The sequence below is a fragment of the Vespula vulgaris genome, chromosome 2 (genome assembly GCF_905475345.1).
Source record: "Vespula vulgaris chromosome 2, iyVesVulg1.1, whole genome shotgun sequence".
NCBI lineage: Eukaryota > Metazoa > Arthropoda > Insecta > Hymenoptera > Vespidae > Vespula > Vespula vulgaris.
In genome coordinates, this window is record NC_066587.1 from 9,324,493 (window position 1) to 9,343,388 (window position 18,896).

The 18,896-nt window shown below is 26.5% G+C and overlaps 4 protein-coding genes across 8 annotated transcripts; 3 read left to right on the forward strand and 1 right to left on the reverse strand.

The window, feature by feature from the left end:
• The first annotated feature begins 1,228 nt into the window (after nt 1-1,228).
• On the forward strand, nt 1,229-3,280 carry LOC127061642 (fructose-1,6-bisphosphatase 1). Its single transcript, XM_050988807.1, has 4 exons — nt 1,229-1,483; nt 1,950-2,414; nt 2,537-2,726; nt 2,820-3,280. The coding sequence occupies exons 1-4, from the start codon at nt 1,311-1,313 to the stop codon at nt 3,006-3,008; spliced, it is 1,017 nt and encodes a 338-aa protein (XP_050844764.1). The 5' UTR covers nt 1,229-1,310; the 3' UTR covers nt 3,009-3,280.
• LOC127061639 (heat shock 70 kDa protein cognate 5) lies at nt 2,006-7,565 on the reverse strand. The gene is made up of 12 exons (XM_050988796.1): nt 7,358-7,565; nt 6,808-6,869; nt 6,537-6,682; nt 6,297-6,420; nt 5,931-6,239; nt 5,680-5,842; nt 5,140-5,596; nt 4,678-4,974; nt 4,288-4,475; nt 4,040-4,180; nt 3,873-3,958; nt 2,006-2,371 (listed from the first exon to the last, which is right to left on the reverse strand). Exons 1-11 carry the CDS (start codon nt 7,448-7,450, stop codon nt 3,875-3,877), a joined length of 2,064 nt encoding a protein of 687 aa, XP_050844753.1. The 5' UTR covers nt 7,451-7,565; the 3' UTR covers nt 2,006-2,371; nt 3,873-3,874.
• A 97-nt stretch (nt 7,566-7,662) lies between these two features.
• On the forward strand, nt 7,663-9,620 carry LOC127061641 (tRNA-dihydrouridine(20a/20b) synthase [NAD(P)+]-like). 3 transcript variants are annotated; one of them, XM_050988805.1, is made up of 4 exons: nt 7,663-7,950; nt 8,036-8,221; nt 8,337-8,534; nt 8,627-9,620. In XM_050988805.1, the coding sequence occupies exons 2-4, from the start codon at nt 8,145-8,147 to the stop codon at nt 9,444-9,446; spliced, it is 1,095 nt and encodes a 364-aa protein (XP_050844762.1). In that variant the 5' UTR covers nt 7,663-7,950; nt 8,036-8,144; the 3' UTR covers nt 9,447-9,620. The 3 variants fall into 3 exon arrangements, with proteins under 3 accessions (XP_050844762.1, XP_050844761.1, XP_050844763.1); XM_050988804.1 differs by lacking the exon at nt 7,663-7,950 and having other exon boundaries at nt 7,957-8,221; XM_050988806.1 differs by lacking the exon at nt 7,663-7,950 and having other exon boundaries at nt 7,957-8,217.
• Nucleotides 9,621-11,683: 2,063 nt separating this feature from the next.
• LOC127061638 (uncharacterized) lies at nt 11,684-18,887 on the forward strand. Of its 3 annotated transcripts, none has more exons than XR_007780914.1 (9): nt 11,684-11,793; nt 12,488-12,560; nt 12,635-12,881; nt 12,947-13,064; nt 13,154-13,298; nt 13,420-13,507; nt 13,599-13,971; nt 14,046-16,222; nt 16,607-18,887. XR_007780914.1 is itself a non-coding variant. In XM_050988795.1 (9 exons), the coding sequence occupies exons 7-9, from the start codon at nt 13,636-13,638 to the stop codon at nt 16,609-16,611; spliced, it is 2,148 nt and encodes a 715-aa protein (XP_050844752.1). In that variant the 5' UTR covers nt 11,684-11,793; nt 12,488-12,560; nt 12,635-12,881; nt 12,947-13,064; nt 13,154-13,298; nt 13,420-13,507; nt 13,599-13,635; the 3' UTR covers nt 16,612-18,887. The 3 variants fall into 3 exon arrangements, 1 of the variants encoding a protein (XP_050844752.1); XM_050988795.1 differs by having other exon boundaries at nt 14,046-15,852; XR_007780915.1 differs by lacking the exon at nt 11,684-11,793 and adding an exon at nt 11,806-12,354.
• Nucleotides 18,888-18,896: the final 9 nt, after the last annotated feature.

Genomic DNA, 18,896 nt, shown 5'->3' on the forward strand with positions numbered 1-18,896 from the left:
TAAAGAATAAGCATTAAAATATACAGAATATCCCACGCAATTAGAACAGAATCTCTTAAACGATTAAAAATAGGAAAAAATATTGTAGATCAAAAAAAGTTAAATGGTAGATTCAATATATTCAAATATTCAAATAATTTTATACACTCTCGTACATCGGTACACGAGAAAAAAATTCAACTGCACTTTTTTTTTAATGGAAATCTATATTTTCAACTGCACTAGTTGATGCAATTTTTTCATATTCTATATAAATGTATTAACACACTTATGCCCTAAACTTATATATTAAGAAGTTATCGTAGCTAAAAGTTATAAGAATTTTTTCGGCAAACATGAACCGGCTACTGATATTAATCACTGATATTAAAGTAAGACTATGATTTTCATTAGTAAATATTCATTATCCGTGGTATTACTCATTCATTAACACTTTGCGACAAACTTAAATAATTCCGAAAAATTTAGCTTCCTAGCATATCAATTTAAAACGTAAATATGTTAATACTTTTATGTAGAGCATAAAAAATTGCATCAATTGACATAATTAAAAATATAGGTTTCCATTAAAAAAAAAGTGCAGTTTGTTCTGATCCATAAATATACTAAAATGCATAAAATTATCTATATATTATGCACTGTTCGATACCATTTAATTTTGATTTATAATATTTTTTTCTATTTTTAACTTTTTAAGAAATACAGCCTCTTCCAATTACGTAGGACATCTTTAGAATATAGAATATAAAAATAAATAAATGATAAATATTTTGTTCTATTCAGTTTAGTTTAATGTATTTTAAGATTAAGTTGTTCATTCAATGTAATAAATATCATTAGATCCATTATTAGTATCTTTTTTTAATAATTCAGCAATAATAATATACTTCTGAATATTTTTTATATATAAATATAAAAATTTTAATACATTTTATTTAATATATTTATTTAATATATTTTAAATTTGTATATAAATTTTTATATATAAATAGTACAGTTTGAAAGGGGAATTAACTATTTCATCGATAGATTATTTTATACTCTTATTGAAAAATATATATTATGCAAAATCTAATTACGACATGTTTACATTTGCACCAAAAATATAGTTAAAAAAAATGCGTTTAGCGAAAGTCGTATTCCACTGGTAGCGCTTACTAAGCTGCTTCTTCTGCTGAATGCAGCCATTGATGTAAAACAGAGCTTATATAATGTGATATGTCTCGCCAAACAACTTTAGTCTCTACTGAAACTCTGAACCAGTTGGTTTTGTCGTTCCCTTGTGGTTTTGACGTTCTTCATTCATCAAGATGACATCAAACGATACTTTTGATTCAAATTGTATGACTCTTACGAGATTTGTTCTTGCCGAACAACGTAAGTTTCCTACAGCAACTGGTGATCTTAGCCAATTGTTAAACAGCATACAAACCGCTGTTAAAGCTGTTAGTTCAGCTGTGAGAAAAGCCGGTATTGCGAATATGTAAGTATCATTTGATTTTATATTTATAAAAACATGAAAATTGAGGAATGAATATGCACCATGTAATGATCGTGAAAAGATAGAAAATTTATAAAATGATTATGAAGTTACTACTATTGACTTTTATATTAATGAAATAACTTTTTTATAGAACATTAATTATTATATGACCCTGACAGTTAGTTAAGATACGAAATAATCTTTGTTTGAATGGTTTAGCATAAACATTAGCATTTATCCGCATATTTACGTCTACACGCGATATCTTCTATTATGCACTTTTAATGAGTGTAATAAAAAAGATATTGTTTTGTTCGAAATATACTAGAGATTAAAGTTTATCGGTTTTCGAAGTTAAAGTTTAAAGTTTAAAGTTTTCGAAGATCGTACTTTCTTCTTCTAAGAAAAAAAAGAAATTTTTAAAGAATTATCTACTTTTAACGAAGCTTTCCGTTAATTTTTACAGGTATGGCATAGCTGGTAATATAAATGTTCAAGGAGAAGAGGTGAAAAAATTAGACATTTTAAGTAACGAACTCTTTATTAACATGTTAATGTCTTCGTTCACAACTTGTCTCCTCGTCAGTGAAGAAAATAAAAATATGATCGAGGTGGAAACAGAAAAACAGGGTAAATACATCGTGTGCTTCGACCCTTTGGATGGTTCCTCGAATATCGATTGTTTGGTGTCAGTCGGATCGATATTTGGAATTTACAAAAAATTAGATAAGGTCAATAGTTCCAATGTTTCTAACGCTCTTCAGTCAGGCCGAAATGTAGTTGCTGCTGGTTATGCACTTTATGGTTCGGCCACTATGATCGTTCTTTCCATCGGAAATGGAGTTAATGGATTTACGTACGATCCAGCGATCGGAGAATTCATTTTAACTGAAAAAAATATGCGCGTACCAGAGAAAGGAAATATTTACAGGTATGTGTGGTATTTTGTGTATTATATCTGTATCTAATTTAATACACTATGATTATTTATCGACAAACTAATAAGAACTTGATCAATAATTATGTTAATTGATCAAATTAATTTTCTGATAGTATTAACGAAGGAAACGAGAGTACATGGGATTCTGCTGTAAAAGAGTATGTACATTCCAAAAAATACCCGAGTAGTGGTAAACCGTATAATTCTCGATACGTTGGTTCAATGGTTGCTGATGTACATAGGACTATTAAATATGGAGGAGTTTTCTTGTATCCTGCAACGAAGAATAATCCCAATGGCAAGGTATAACAAATCTACAAGAGTTTCTAACGAGCTCAATATTAGCAGTATTTTCAAAAACTGATACTAACAAAAATAATATAATTATATCCGTAGCTACGTCTTTTATATGAGTGCATACCAATGGCTTATTTAATAAAAGAAGCAGGAGGTCTCGCATCAAATGGAAAAATCGATATTTTAGATATAGTCCCGGAAAGTATTCATCAAAGATCACCAATTTTCTTAGGATCCAAAGATGATGTTCAGGATGTGTTAAAATTAGTGAAGAAAGCCAAATCATAAAACATATTTAATTAAGTATATATATTGGAAATGGGGATATTTTCGAAATGAGATCTTGAACCAAAATCACAGAACTCAAGAATTTCCATTTATATTAATAAATGCAATATAGAATTTGGAATTATTTATTGAATAACACAACGAAAACATGAAAATTATTGTATCAATGGGAGCAGGTTTCCAAATAAAAAATTTGTGAAATAGATAATATATTATGTATACGATATTAGTACGTTATAGCACATAATACATTTTATATATAATTAACTATATACGTATTGTGTAATTCTTATATGCTATATATCTGTCTATATATACCAAACATTCTTATAACATTCTTTTCATTATCAATCATAACACACATTCATACTGTATGAACTACCATAGAACTCTATAGTAGCAAAGAATGAACTATCATACTAAGAATTTTAACACTGTTGACGAGATAGTGCCTTGTCATTAAATTGACACAGGTGAGAACAGTATCGTTAAACACTATCTGTCATTTCACGTTTTAGGCTGCATAAACATGTCACCGACGATATTCTTCATGCACTGGATTATGTACACAATTTACAAGACGATTTTCTAGCCCGACAATTGCTTCCAAGTTAAGCTGTGATCAATACATATTGCAGAGAGTTATTGTTACCTTCGAGCTAACATTTCTCAATTTTATTAATGAACTCTCTCTGTACGAGAGCATATTACAGTAAAAAAAGTAAGTTTGCAATAAATACACAATTAATGAAATTGATTATATACATTTAACAACAGGACATTTTTTTATCTGAGCATGTAAAACGATAATTGATGTTTATGCAGCTGTGTGCAAGAAATTTGTATTTATTGAGGAATTTTTACCATTAGTTTTTCTCCTCTTTCTTCTCTTGAGGTTCTTGTTGACTTTGGTTACTACTACCGCTGCTGCTTTCTCTTTCTGCCGCCATCTGCAACAATCACAAATTAATTTAGATTAGAACAAATATATAAGGCAAATAGAAAAAATATGTGTTGAATTTCATGCTTACTTTTTTATATGCCATTTCGAACAATTTCAAACTTGCTTGTTGCAATTCATTGGTTTGCTTCTTAATGTCCTCAGGATCCATATCATCTTTTTTGGCTAATGTGTCTCTCGTCTTGGCAACCAATTCTTTTAGCTTATCGCACTAAAAATAGATGAAAACATTAATAATTAATTGTAAATGCAAATATTATAACATTAATATAAATTAATTTACTAATATAAATATTAACATTAATATAATTAATATACCTCTTCTTGTGGAAGTTGTGCCTTGAATTCTTCTAATTTAGATTCCGTATCGTGTATAATTCCTTCAGCTTGATTAACAGCTTCTACTCTATCTTTTTTTATCTTATCTGCTTTAGCATATTGTTCCGCATTCTTTACCATGTTTTCAATTTCGTCTTTGCTGAGACCACCACTGGACTGAATTACAACTACAAATAACAATCAAATAATAAAATACTTTTAAATCAATATAATTGTTGACTTACTGTATATAAAATATATAAATTTACTCAGTTAAAGACTTCTACATATATTACTCTACTTTGGAGTAAATTTTAGAGACGAAAAATAAAAACATCACAGTGATAATAATATAAGTAATTTGGAAAAAAAAAAATTGTTTTTACATACTTTGTTGTTCCTTGCCAGTGCCCTTGTCTCTAGCAGATACATGAACGATACCATTCGCATCAATATCAAACGTTACTTCAATTTGTGGAACTCCTCTCGGAGCGGGAGGTATTCCCACTAATGTGAATTGTCCTAAAAGTTTGTTGTCAGAAGCCATTTCTCGTTCACCTTGATGAACCTTAATTTCTACTTGAGTTTGACCATCTGCTGCTGTGGAAAATACTTGACTTTTTTTCGTAGGAATAGTTGTGTTCCGCGATATTAATTTTGTGAAAACGCCCCCAAGTGTTTCGATACCTGTAAAGAATAGACAAAAGTAATAACTAAAATTCGTATAATTTAAATATATTATTTCGCTTAAATATCAGTAATGAAATATCCTCATTGTTGTCAGAGAGAAGATTAGACAATTATACATCATTTTTTAAAATTAACAACTCGTGAGAAATGTAGAATATTTACCCAATGAAAGAGGCGTAACATCGAGAAGAAGAACATCAGTAACATCTCCAGCAAGTACACCACCCTGAACACCAGCTCCAACAGCTACAGCTTCATCAGGATTAACAGCTTTCGAAGGTTGTCGACCGAATATTTCTTGAACTGTTTGTTGAACCTTAGGTACCCTGGTCATTCCTCCAACCAAAAGTACTTCACCGATGTCAGATTTTGATACTTCAGCGTCAGAAAGAGCTTTTTGACATGGTTGTACAGTACGTTTAATGAGATCATTTACAAGGCTTTCAAATTTGCTTCTTGTAAGTTTAAGATTCAAGTGTTTAGGTCCACTTGAATCCATGGTTAAATATGGTAGATTTATATCGGTTTGTAAAGAACTTGATAATTCAATTTTCGCTTTTTCAGCTGCTTCCTTTAATCGTTGCATAGCCATAGCATCTTTGGCCACATCTATACCTTGCTACAAATGAGTAATTATCGATTGTATTACGAAGAAATTCTTTTCTACAATTTCTTATATCTTTTTAATCTACTAATACATACATCTTTTTTAAATTCAGTCGCCAAGTAATTCACTAATGCATTATCAAAATCTTCACCTCCCAAAAATGTATCTCCATTAGTTGATTTTACTTCAAAAACACCTTTTTGAATTTCTAAGATCGAAATATCAAAAGTACCACCACCTAAGTCATATACTGCAATACTAAACGAATATGCATTAATTAACAAATTTATATATTTACATAATTAAGTTACCTAGAAAATAAATATAAGTATAAATAAATACTTACATTTTATCATCTGTTTTATCCATACCATATGCAAGTGCGGCTGCAGTAGGCTCATTGATTACTCTAAGCACATTTAATCCAGCGATTTGACCTGCATCCTTTGTAGCCTGCCTTTGTGAATCATTGAAATACGCAGGCACAGTGATGACAGCATTTTTAACTGGTGTGCTAAGATAAGCCTCTGCAGTTTCTTTCATTTTCATAAGTACAAAAGCACCAATTTGACTAGGGGAGTACATCTTTCCATCTCCTCCTTGTACCCATGCATCTCCATTAGATGCTTTCACGATTTTATAAGACACTGTTTTCCTGTAATATGACAATACATGCAGCTATTGTTTAATAAAAAATATATACACTACTTACATATCTTTCTTCACTTCTGCATCATCGAATTTTCTCCCAATGAGTCGTTTAGTTGCATAAAATGTATTAGAAGAGTTCGTAACTGCTTGACGTTTGGCAGGCATACCCACTAAACGTTCTCCATCTAAAATTTTATGAAGTCTTCATTATAATATTATTAAATATATATCTAAGAAAAACTTAAATAGTACATTAAAATATTTTTTAAATAACTAAAAGAATAACATTATAAATAATTACCTTTAGTGAATGCAATATAAGATGGTGTTGTTCGTGAACCTTCAGAATTCTCAATAACCTTTGGCTGTTTACCTTCCATTACTGCTACACAAGAAAATGTTGTACCAAGATCAATACCAATAACTGCTCCTTTGACACCTTCGGATCTAAATATATTAAAAAAGATTCCTTAATATACATTACAAAAGGTCCTTCTAATATATGTAAAGTAAAAATACTTTTTTTTAAAATCATTTGCTTTTTTATATGACTATTAAAAGAGATCATTTACTTGTAACGATATTGTTGTAAATCTGTGTAACGTTGAGGCAGGGCAATTCCAGGAGCTGCAGCCTAAAAATTATTATAATATATAAATAAGAACTATATATAAAATAATATATAAATAATTACTTAAATGATATATATATATATATATATATATATATATATATATATATAATGTATACGTGAAAAACATTAGTAATATATCAGAAGTTTACAATCGTAAGTGATGAAATGTTATCGTACATTTTCATCATCGAACCTGAAAGACTTATTAAACGCTTTTCCTAGACCATCATTAAGAAATTCTTAGTATAGAAGCTACCCGAAATAAAAGAATGGCACGTGCCGGTTTCCGAATCAATCACAAATAATACGTTATACGCATTGATACGTTGATTTACATTAATTGCTGTAGAAGTTTTGCAAATTAATACATAAAAATATATAGTAAAACAATTCTCTCTTTTCATGCGATATAGAAATCGTATACGACGCAAACGATTTATTCGATCAATGATTCGTTCGGCGTGATGAGAATCGCCATCAAAACTTACATTTTTAATTATCGTACTGAACTGCTGTTTCCTGACAATATCACAGCCAACGCCGTTACAGCTTCTGCTAAACAATCTTGTAGCAGCCAACATTTTCGTTTATTCCTTCGATTTAGTCTAATTTCGGTGAAGAAACGAACCGGAAATCCAAAGACCAACTTCACGTGTAGTGATGCAACTCCTACAAAGACTCGCGATGCGCACTCTACGCACGCACTTCATATCATTTTCGTAGGACATCCAAGAAGGACAAACAAGTTCTCGCATTGACCAATCTTCGATAGCCCGATAGACTTTGAACCAATCGGAACTCGAATTTAAACGCTCCGCCTTCTTGTGACTTCAGAACTATCCCGAACATTCGAAAAATTTATCGAATTAATTACGAAGATAAGATTTACTTAGAAAACGCAAAGAGCTATGTTATCATCTGAAAATTATAATAATTCTCTGTTATATCTCTTTCTTTGATATAACTTTTCTATTTTCATAATGCATACAATTGAATTAACGCTATATAATGAACAGTAAATCGACAACCGGAACTACAGTGTAGTATAGTAACTATTTCCGGAATTTCAAGCAAATATGATGTAATTGTTCACTAAAGTTACCGCGCATATAGCAAGAACGATATAATCGATTCACAGTTCTCTTTTTCTCTGTCCATTCCAACAGATGATGCTACGTTGACGTATACATAGATAATTGCAGATTCTACGTCTTGGTTACTATTATTACTATGGATAAATAACCTTTTTTTGAAGCATTTTACGTCTTATACAAAATGACGGTCGATATTGTCGAATTATTAAAAGAACCGAGAATCATAAAAATCTGCGCGCCAATGGTTAGATATAGTAAGTAAGTAACAATAGAATATTTTTTATGAATATGCCATTTTTTGTAGCCAGTTTTTAATAAAAGTAAGTATCAATTAGTATTAACAATGTTTTTTTTATGAATGGCTTTCATTCAGATTACCATTTAGAATGTTAGTCAGACGATATGAATGTGATATTTGCTTCACACCTATGATAGTGGCAAATTCATTTGTGAAATCGGCTAAAGCTAGAGACAGTGAATTTTCAACAATAGAGGAAGATACTCCGCTTATTGCACAGTTCGCAGCCAACAACGTAGCAGATTTCTCTAATGCAGCAGAAATAATTGCTCCGTATGCTCCTTTTATATAAGTTTATTATAACTAAATTTTATTTATCTAAATATATGTTTAGATCTGTTCATAATACAACTTCTCTTTTGCAGTTACTGTGATGGAGTTGACTTAAACAGTGGTTGCCCGCAACGGTGGGCTATAAATGAAGGATATGGTGTAGATATGTTAAAACATCCAGAACTTGTAAAAGACATAGTATCTCAAGTTAGAAACCGTGTGTCTCATCCCTTCACTGTTTCTGTAAAAATACGTGTATTAAAAGATATTCGTAGAACGGTTGACTTTTGTCAAACACTAGAGAAAGCTGGTGCGTCATTTTTAACTGTACATGCAAGAACACCTGAAATGCGTTATGAACCTATACATTTAGATGATCTTAAAATTGTTAGAGATAGTGTACAATTACCTCTTATTGCTAATGGAGATGTGAAAAATCTAGAAAATGCACAAAAATTATATGAAGCAACTAATTGTCAAGGAGTAATGAGTGCAAGAGGTATTTTAGCAAATCCAGCTCTTTTTTCAGGATATACAACTACACCACTTAGTTGTATTCAAGATTGGATAGATATTACAGCTAGGATTGATACACATTTTTTATGTTTTCATCACCATTTAGTATTTATGACTGAGAAAATTTTATCAAAAAAGGATAGAGTATATCTTAATAGTTTGAAAACCAGACAATCTGTTTTAGAATTTCTTGGAAATCATTTTGATATAACACCAAGCCCATCTTATGATATAATAGAACAAATATTTTGTGATGTTGATGAAAGTAATATTGCATATGATAATGAAAAGCATGCCAAAAATAAACAAAATATGGAATGTAATAATATATATATTGAAAGAGATCAATCAGAAATACCTAATTATCTTTTAGGAGATTTATTTCAAGAAGCATAGGATTTTCTATTTAATTAATACATTCCACTGTGAAGAAATAATTTTAACACAGAACTATACTATGTATAGTTTTAAAGTATTAAGTCATTTTTTTTATTTTTATAAAATATGATACCAATGCAAAACAATTGTTTGTACATAGAAATATATTTTATCTTTTAAACGAAATTAAAAGATATCATTTTTCATCCATTCAATCAACTGTATTTAACCATTTCTTGCTCAACTTGTTGTACCTGACTTTAGTAACAGGTGTAAAAAAAAATAAGAACTAGAAGCATGTTAAGGATAACATTAATTCTTTTTTCAATTTATTGTGTCAATATGTATGCTTGTTCAAGTACTCTATGCTACTCATGTTATTAACACATTTGGTTTGAAAAATTGAGCTCACTAAGAGAGTTCGTTCAAAAAATATAAACATTGATATTATTCTCATATTCAATTAATATTGCATGCACTGCTACTAAGTAGTAGAGTAATAAAGTAATAAAGAATACTCTAATAAGTACATAATTGTTCTGATTTATTAAAATAACAATGATTTATAACAAATAACAATAATGATTTACTTAAATAATAACATTATCATTTTACTAAAGCAATGTTTTATTATCTTATTATTTTATTAATAAATTATTAATAATTAAACTCAAAAATTATATATGTGTATATATATATATAATTATTAATTATAAAAGTAATATTATATATGTTACTACTACATTTTATTCGATTTTATAATAGTTTACGTCAACAATGAATCCAGGCATAATTCCGGACCGATTTTGATGAACAAGGTCTTATCTTAAATTTCTCATTTTCATTGAAAAAAATTGTGTTTAAAAAATGATGTCTAAAAATAAAGCTTTTTCGAAAATTCAGCAAAGCGAGGATCTCGTTTAAATGTTCATCTTTAAAATTGATCAAGAATAATGTCTGCACTCATTGTTTGCATAAACGCTGTTCTCGATATTTTTCGCAAAAAAGTTTCGTACAGTAGCATCTCTTGAAATCTGTAGTAAAAAAGAAAAAAGCTTGTATTCCCACTGCTAATTTTCATATATACGTTTGAATGATGTGTATTTGTTCTGGGAAATAGTCTTTTTTCCGTAAACTGATGCTCAAATTTTCTGATTCATTTCAAACGCAAGGAAAAGTGTTTCATAATGATCATACGAAGAAGCTACAGTAACTCATTCGGACATTTTAAATTTTAAATTCAAACAATTAATCGCTAATTAATTTGAAATATACATTATAACTTTTATGCTTATTCCTATATATTATGATTCTGGAAATGTATTTATATATACACATAGATAATAAATCGATTCTTATGATATATAAATTTAAAGGTGAAATCGGATACTAAAAATGTTCAAAAAATTTATTAATAAGTGTCTAGATATAGAATAATAAAAATAATGTCTAGAGCTGGGAAAAGTAAAGTTTATGTCCCTATGATAGAGAACTTAGTATACATTTTCAAAATTAAAGAAAGAAGTCTTTTTTAATTTCTCAACATTTTTAGAGCAATAAAAATATTTTAAACTAATAAGCAATTAGAAATGCGTAATATTTGTATATATTTTCTACACTGGTAGACGATATTTTTTAGAAATTCTTTTTTATTTGATAAAGAATAATTAAATAAGGCGTTATTATACAATTTCATATTTATTTCCTCCATTGATAACTGGAATGTAATCTGTGCTAGATAAGGTATGGCGGTATAATTTTGTTTAATGATAAATACATATAAAGTATATACGTTTGTAGGTTATTTTATAAAAAATAATAATTAGTGAATATATTATATTTATAATTAATAATTTATAATTAATAATTTATATATTAATATTATTTTTATAGAAATCAAGACATTCGTTTCTACACTATTTACAAGATAGCTCCTATAATCAACGCTATTTTTTAATGTTTTTCCTTATAGAAGTAATCCATTTTGTATTATTATTATTAGTATTACTATTACTATAATAATAATATACAATATAATAATATAATAATAAGAACAAAAATAAAAAAAAAGATGTACCTATATTAAATACATCATGTAATCCTAGAATATATATAATGATGGTGATTTATAATGATAAAAAAAGATCAAAGAAAAATAAATATGAAAAACTGAAAAATATAAATCTATAGCTTATTAAACTACCTATAACAGATATAAATTAATAAGTTTATACACCAATACGATAGCGCATGGTGGGGACAATGCTTCCTGTTTGCGCTTGTAATTCATATTTTGTCCACACCTGTCGCTTAAGTCATATCCGCTTCGAACGAAAGGTGGTGAGCAGTTTTAATAACCGCAAATGTACGTATTTATTATTATTAAAATTTTGTTGAAATTATTATCCTATTTAACTATGTGATGCATCACGTTTCGTAGAACAACATATATTTACAAAATCTAAAGTACAGATGCCCGTTATTCTGATACATCAATTATAATACAGAAACGTGAATGAAATATATTATTTAATAAAATATCATAAATGCGAATAAAAAACAATGGAGGGATGATAGAATTTAACAAGCATGCTATTATTGTTGTTTCTATCACCACACAATTGCTATTACCATATTGTTAAAAATTTACTTGTTTTTCTTTCTTCAACACTATGTATATAGAATATTTGATTTTTATTCTTCTATATATGTTTAATCAAAAAAAGGCTTTCTATAAAATATAACTTATGTATAAACATTTTTTTCTATTATTTTGATAAGAAATTTTTAATGCATCAGAAATTTCATGTTTTGATACGTTCTTCTTTAAAGATGACGTCAAGACTTTCGGAATTACGAAACGTTATTGATTATAGCTCTGAAAGAAGTAAATTTAATTTTAACTGCAGTGTCTCAGGTGTATAAGGTATAATTCGCATGTATATAATAAATGTTTTGTATTGTAGTGCTTTGTTTATTTTGTCGTAAAAAAAGAAAAATTATTTTGTCATAATTCTTCTTTTCAAATTATTTTAGGAACTCTTTTTTTTAATTTTCAGAAAATGGCACAGCTTATTCAAGATACGAATATTACCAGTTCTTTAGCTTTTTCTAAATCATTGCAAAATGATGGTATATAATTTGTTTCTCTTATATTTGAATCAATAATATATTTCCAAAGTATAACTTTAATATCTTCCAATTAGATAATGTACTTGATGAAAAAGCACTGCTACATGAAAAAGAAGAGACAGATGTTATATTGATACATGAATACTGTGATAAAGAATTAGGAAATCATAAGAATGAAGAAGTACAGAATAATAAATTGCATAGTACTAAATCATTTGAAAAAGTTTTTTCATGGCTTATTACATTTGATAAAGTAATGCAATCATCTATAGGGAAGAGAAGTTTCCATCTTCTAGAACAATTGCTATCCATTTATGTCAAGTAAGGCTATTATAATAATTAATATATTAATTAAGAATAAATATAATGAAATTGTTCTTTTTTAGTAATATTTTAAAATTTATGGAAATAAATTATATCATGACATTTGAAGTTATTAAATTGAAAAAGCATATGAGTAATACCTTAATATTTTTTCACTTTTATTGACACGATATTAATGAGGTATAGTATTTATTGTAAGATGTTTTATTTCTTTTTTTTTTAGTAACTTTAAGAATAGTATACACATATACAATTTACTTTTTATATAGCACATAAGCAATTATAACTGTTATTTAAACAAAATATCAGTATTATTGGCAATATATGTAGATATAGAATTGAGAACTTCTAAACGCTCTAAGGATCCTTCTAAGATAGCTGCAAAACTTTTCAGTGCATTATGGATATATTTAAGTAAGTTTATATATATTAAACATTGAAAAAGTAAATAAGAACTTGAAACTAAATATTTAATTATACTATATTTTTCAATAATATTTATATATATAAAATTATATTTACATATGAATTTCAGATAAATCAAAAGAGCATATATTTAAAGTATTACTTAGGATTAAACTGATTACCAAAAGATACGCAAAGATTTGTGATCTTATATTCTCGTATGTAATAATTTTTATTTATATGTGTTTGAGAAAAAGTTGTTTAAAATTCTACTGATATTATTCAATTAACTATTATTTCATTTTACAGTAAAAGCTTTACAAATTTAAAAACAAATGGAGAATCTATGACTGGGATAAAATATATCAGATATTTATTCGCTTTAAAGCTTTGGAGAAAAATAAAAGAAAATTCAGAAGAAACAAAACAAGTTGATGAATTAGCTGTGGCTATATTAGGATCACATATGCCAAAGATGCAAGCAGAATTATTGAAACTTGTACCTAAACTTCCTTTGAATTGTAAAAATGAAACTTTATGGTTAATGCAACCAAACTTATTTGATCTAAAACAAGCATGTAATGATTTCCTAATACTTGAAGAAAAAATTGAGATGACGGAATATAATGAATTGCTTTCCACAATAAAAACTGAAAGAATACATAATTATACAAATCCAGAGGTAACTTCAATTTTTTACATGTATATTTATTATTAAATATTGTATTTCAGTAAATATTCTATTTAAATTCTTAGACAAGTATAAATATCACCAAGAATAAAGAAATAGATTCCTTGGGTTGTATATCTAATATAAATCAGAAGATAACTTTAGATGAAAGTAAATTAATGAAAGATATTTGTAAAGAAAATGATAATTCTATAAAAAGTCATATTAAAAAAAAAGTAGGAAAAAATAAGAAATTCAAATTTGTGCCAAATGTAAAACCAGGGGAAATAATAGTCATTGATTTTTCTAAAGATAATGAGGAATGTATTTCCCTGAATAAAAAGAAAAAGAATAAATGTAAAAAAAATTTGGGATGGCTTAGAATTGTGGCAAAAAAGTATCAGAAAAACCAAAAACTTTTTATAGATGATGCGAAAAATATTGACACTAAAGAATATGCAGATACAGTAAATAAACAAAATAGATTAGAAGACTTGCAAAGCTCTCTAACATCTTTAATTGGTCATGATAGTTTCTGTAATACGTTAAATTTTAATGAACGAATAATAAATCCTTGCCTGATTAAAAAATGTGTAGAAGATAAAACGTTAAGTGATAATAACGAAAGAAATGTTGAATTGTACAATCAAGAACCCTTGATAAATATTACAGATTCATCTGCACTAAGAAAAAAATGTGAACAATCTGTTAATCAAAAAAATTCGATTGGTAGATGTGTAGATATAGTTGCATTTGGTTTAAATGCAAAGGCAGAAGAAGATTTTGATTTATTTTCATTAGATGATAATGGTTCTATATCGATGTTTAAAAATATATCTTCTTCATGCTCATCGCCATTATTTATCCAATCAGATATAAAAATTTCTGAATCTAGAGAATGTGTTTCAAATCTTGATTTTAAAAACTCTGATTGCGAATCCAATGATATGAGAATGGAACAAGTTTATGACTTCCAAGAAGCAGATATTTTAAAAGAAAATAGTTCAAAAATAAATACAACTAATCAAACTTTAATGGATGAAGCATGTATTTCCAAGGATGTACCTTCAAATCATTTACCGATTCAAACTGAAGATTTTTTTGTACCACCATATAATAATATACCAACGTCTTCATTGCAATTAGACTTTGAATTATTACCAACAGAACAATTGATAGAAACATTTAATTCATCATTACCTTTCAGTCAGTATGATTTAGTATCAAATAATCCAATTCCTTTGGACTCACAATCTACATCTACAGAAAATGATAATATAAATATACAACAAATTGTAACTGGATTACAATCAGTTGAACCTTATGAACAAATACAGCAAAACATAAAGATATCTTCTGATTGCAACCAATTATATACAGACAAAGAGATAATGGAAAATACAAGTAATTTTTGGAAACAAGTAGAATTAACGGATTTAGATGATACTTTACCACAAAAAAAAAGTATAACGTTGAATTTCCGAAAACCGAATATTATTTTTAAAAATGATATAGAGACTGATCAATCTGTAATTATGATAACACAAGGTGTATCAGAAGATACCAATCTTTTATATAAAGTAGAATCAGAAGGCAATATTTTAATACCAACAGAAAAATCTTGCTTAAAACCTTTAAAAGGAAATATTACGAAGTCTGATACTCAAATTTCCAAAATACCTCTTATACAAGACAAATCTATGAAAGAAATTTCAACAAAGATCTCTATAAGGCCCAATGTTAGAAAACTTGATATAACGCCATTCAATGAAGAAACATCAACCAAAAGAAGAAAAGTTACATCTGAATTTTTACCTCTTTTAGATGCAAGTAGAGTTATATATTCAACAAATACACAAACTCAAGCAAAAGATTTACTTTCTGGAATGAAAGGTAATTTGACATTAAAATTTATTAGTATTTTGAACCAAATATCACTTTTATATTATGATAAATTATGTGTTGTACTCTACAATGATCTATATGTATATACATATATTTTTATTTAATATATATATAAATTTTGATTTATATTATTGCTAGTTAAAATACATAATGCAAGTTTCACTATAAATCTTTTACGGAAATTTAATTTTAAATATAGCAAATATAGTTCTCTACAAAATAATATCAATCGCATTAAATATACGAAATATATATATATGCATACATAAATGTACATATAAAGTTTATAATTATGTGATATCATCAATTGAAGATGTCTGCATTGAAGATCTATGGTTACTACAAATTATAAATCAAAGTAAGACAAATAATTAATATGTAAACAAAAAATTTCTAAATTCAATCTTATGAGCATTACATATATTTTTCTCTTTCTTCTTAAGCTGTTATTAATTTTATAAATTATTATATGTAAAGCATAGTATGTAATGTAGTTAATAGTCTTACAATAGAAATTATGGCATCTAGTGAACAAAGATTTTACAAAAATTTATTTATCTCGATACTTTTAATTACATTGTATTTGTATTTGAAAAAACATCTTTTATTACTTAAATATTTTTCATCTTCTGACAACATAAACTATATCATAAAAGAAGCAGTACTTTCAACATTTAAAAACAATGTCAATACTTTTACGAAATAAGGAAACTATATTCATTTTTGTTTACTAATTTTTCAGTATGATGGAATCAATGGTCAAAATATGCATATGATACCACCAATTGCAGTTAAAGCATATCATGCAGCCTATCATGTACAAGCTTCTATCACTACCAAAGAAGCAAAAAATTTGCATTGAAAATATGATGGATAAGATCTAAAAATCCTGAATATAGTATGAATATAGTATATTGATAATTTAGCAAATTAAATAACTTCGTGGATATGCCACAAATAAATAAGGTATTTGAATATGAAATTCAAAATTAGTAATTACTAATTAATTTTGTGAGTATTATTTATATGAAAACTAATATCACACTGAAAGTAAGCCCTATACTAATTTAAAAATTTTAGAATCAAGGTTATTTCAAGGTCATATTACACAGATAAATATACAGTAATATTGTTTATAACATACAACCAAAGAAAATTTTCGTATATTTGTAAAAAACATGAGTGATCTTGAAAAAGCCATTAAAAAGTAACATTTATAAAAAAGAATTTTATTCCATCTAGTTCGTCTTCTTAAACCATTTAAATTACATACAAAATATTTTTCGTATTGTCACAAATAGATGAGATATTTAGATAGCTTATATACTATCGTTCATTTTTTTCAATTTTATGATTATTTGATTCCATTACTAAGCCATTTGTTAGTGATTTGAGAATATGTTACTTATATTATTTTAAAGTTATTAAAAAAAAGTAGAAATTATTAAATCCCGATATATACATAAAAATATTTTGCATATTATTTTAATATTAAAAAGGAAAAGTTTCCTGTAAGTAATATATATGATATGAGGGATACTTAACAATATTTGTTTTCTATGCTTCATGATTTTTAACCATAATTATTGTATAATCAAATATTTTACAAAAAACAATTATTTATTATTGATTATCTCATTATGAGTTAATTTTTTATCTATAATAACATTATACTTTTTACTCTATATATGAAACAAAAAAATAATCAATAATTTAATGTTTATAATATATAATTCATAATAGATAGCCGATTCTAAAATGGTATTATTGAGAACTACATTTATATTTTAATGATATAATAAAAATATAAAGTATACTTTTATTAAATTTTAATTAAACAAATATAAGAAAACGTATGTGACTTTATTTTAAATTAGCAGCATATTAATCTTATTATTAGTACATATTTTCCTAGAATACTTATTTGTAAAAATTGTTGGTTTATATATATATGTGTGTATATATATATTGATGATAAAGTGTAATAATGTAAGTAAAGGTATATGAAAATAATAAGGTCACAATGTTCTCCTTAATATTTATCAAAAGTAATTACCTTGTTCAAAAAACAGATATAATTATTATTCTTTAAATGTTCATACATAGATGATAATATAATATCATATAAGAAATAAAATCTTACATCGTAATTGAAGATTTTGACAGAAAAAAATTAATGATAACAGTGAATGTAATAATAATTAATTTTAGCTTAGCTAGAATCTGTAACTATTATCTTTGTTTTGATTATTTTTATTATACATTAACATTAAGTCTTAACAGGGTGCAATACAAGAAAATGATATATTTTTATTTAAACTCAATGGCACATAACTATTATATAACATATTCCATATATATTAAATTTCATTAGTAATATAAGGAAAAAATAGAAAAGTTATCATTGATTTTAATATTGAAATGTAATGGTTTACTATTAAATCAATTTAATTATTTTTTTTTATGTAAATACGTTTTAAAAATCATTAATGATTACTTACATATAATTGTTATATTTTCTTTATCAGTACAAAATTTTGTACTTTTTTATACAAAATATTTTAATTTTACAGTTAACTAATAAGAACCTAATTTTCGTAAAAGTATAGTATTTAAATATGTTTGAAATCCTCTTATAATTTTTCATTTTTATTTTAGATATATGATCAAATTACGATAAAATATATTTAACCTCATAATTTATGATAAGTTCCATATTATTTATGATTATTTTGCTTGATTTCAAATGTAAACTGATGTTTTTATATCTCATATTTATTTTTTATTATTTATTACTGTTAGAAGATTTACAGAAATCTTAAAAAAAATGTTCGACATCCATATTTTTTTTATCTTCTTTTTTGCTTAAAATTATATTTCTATGATCATATATATAGTTGATTGTAATACGTTAATTATTAGTATTGTTTAAGATATCTTTTGTATAACATAAAATTTAGTGATTATAAATTATGTATTCAATTCAAGTTTAGCAAGTCAAGCAGTTATTTTTAAATAAATAATTTAAATTA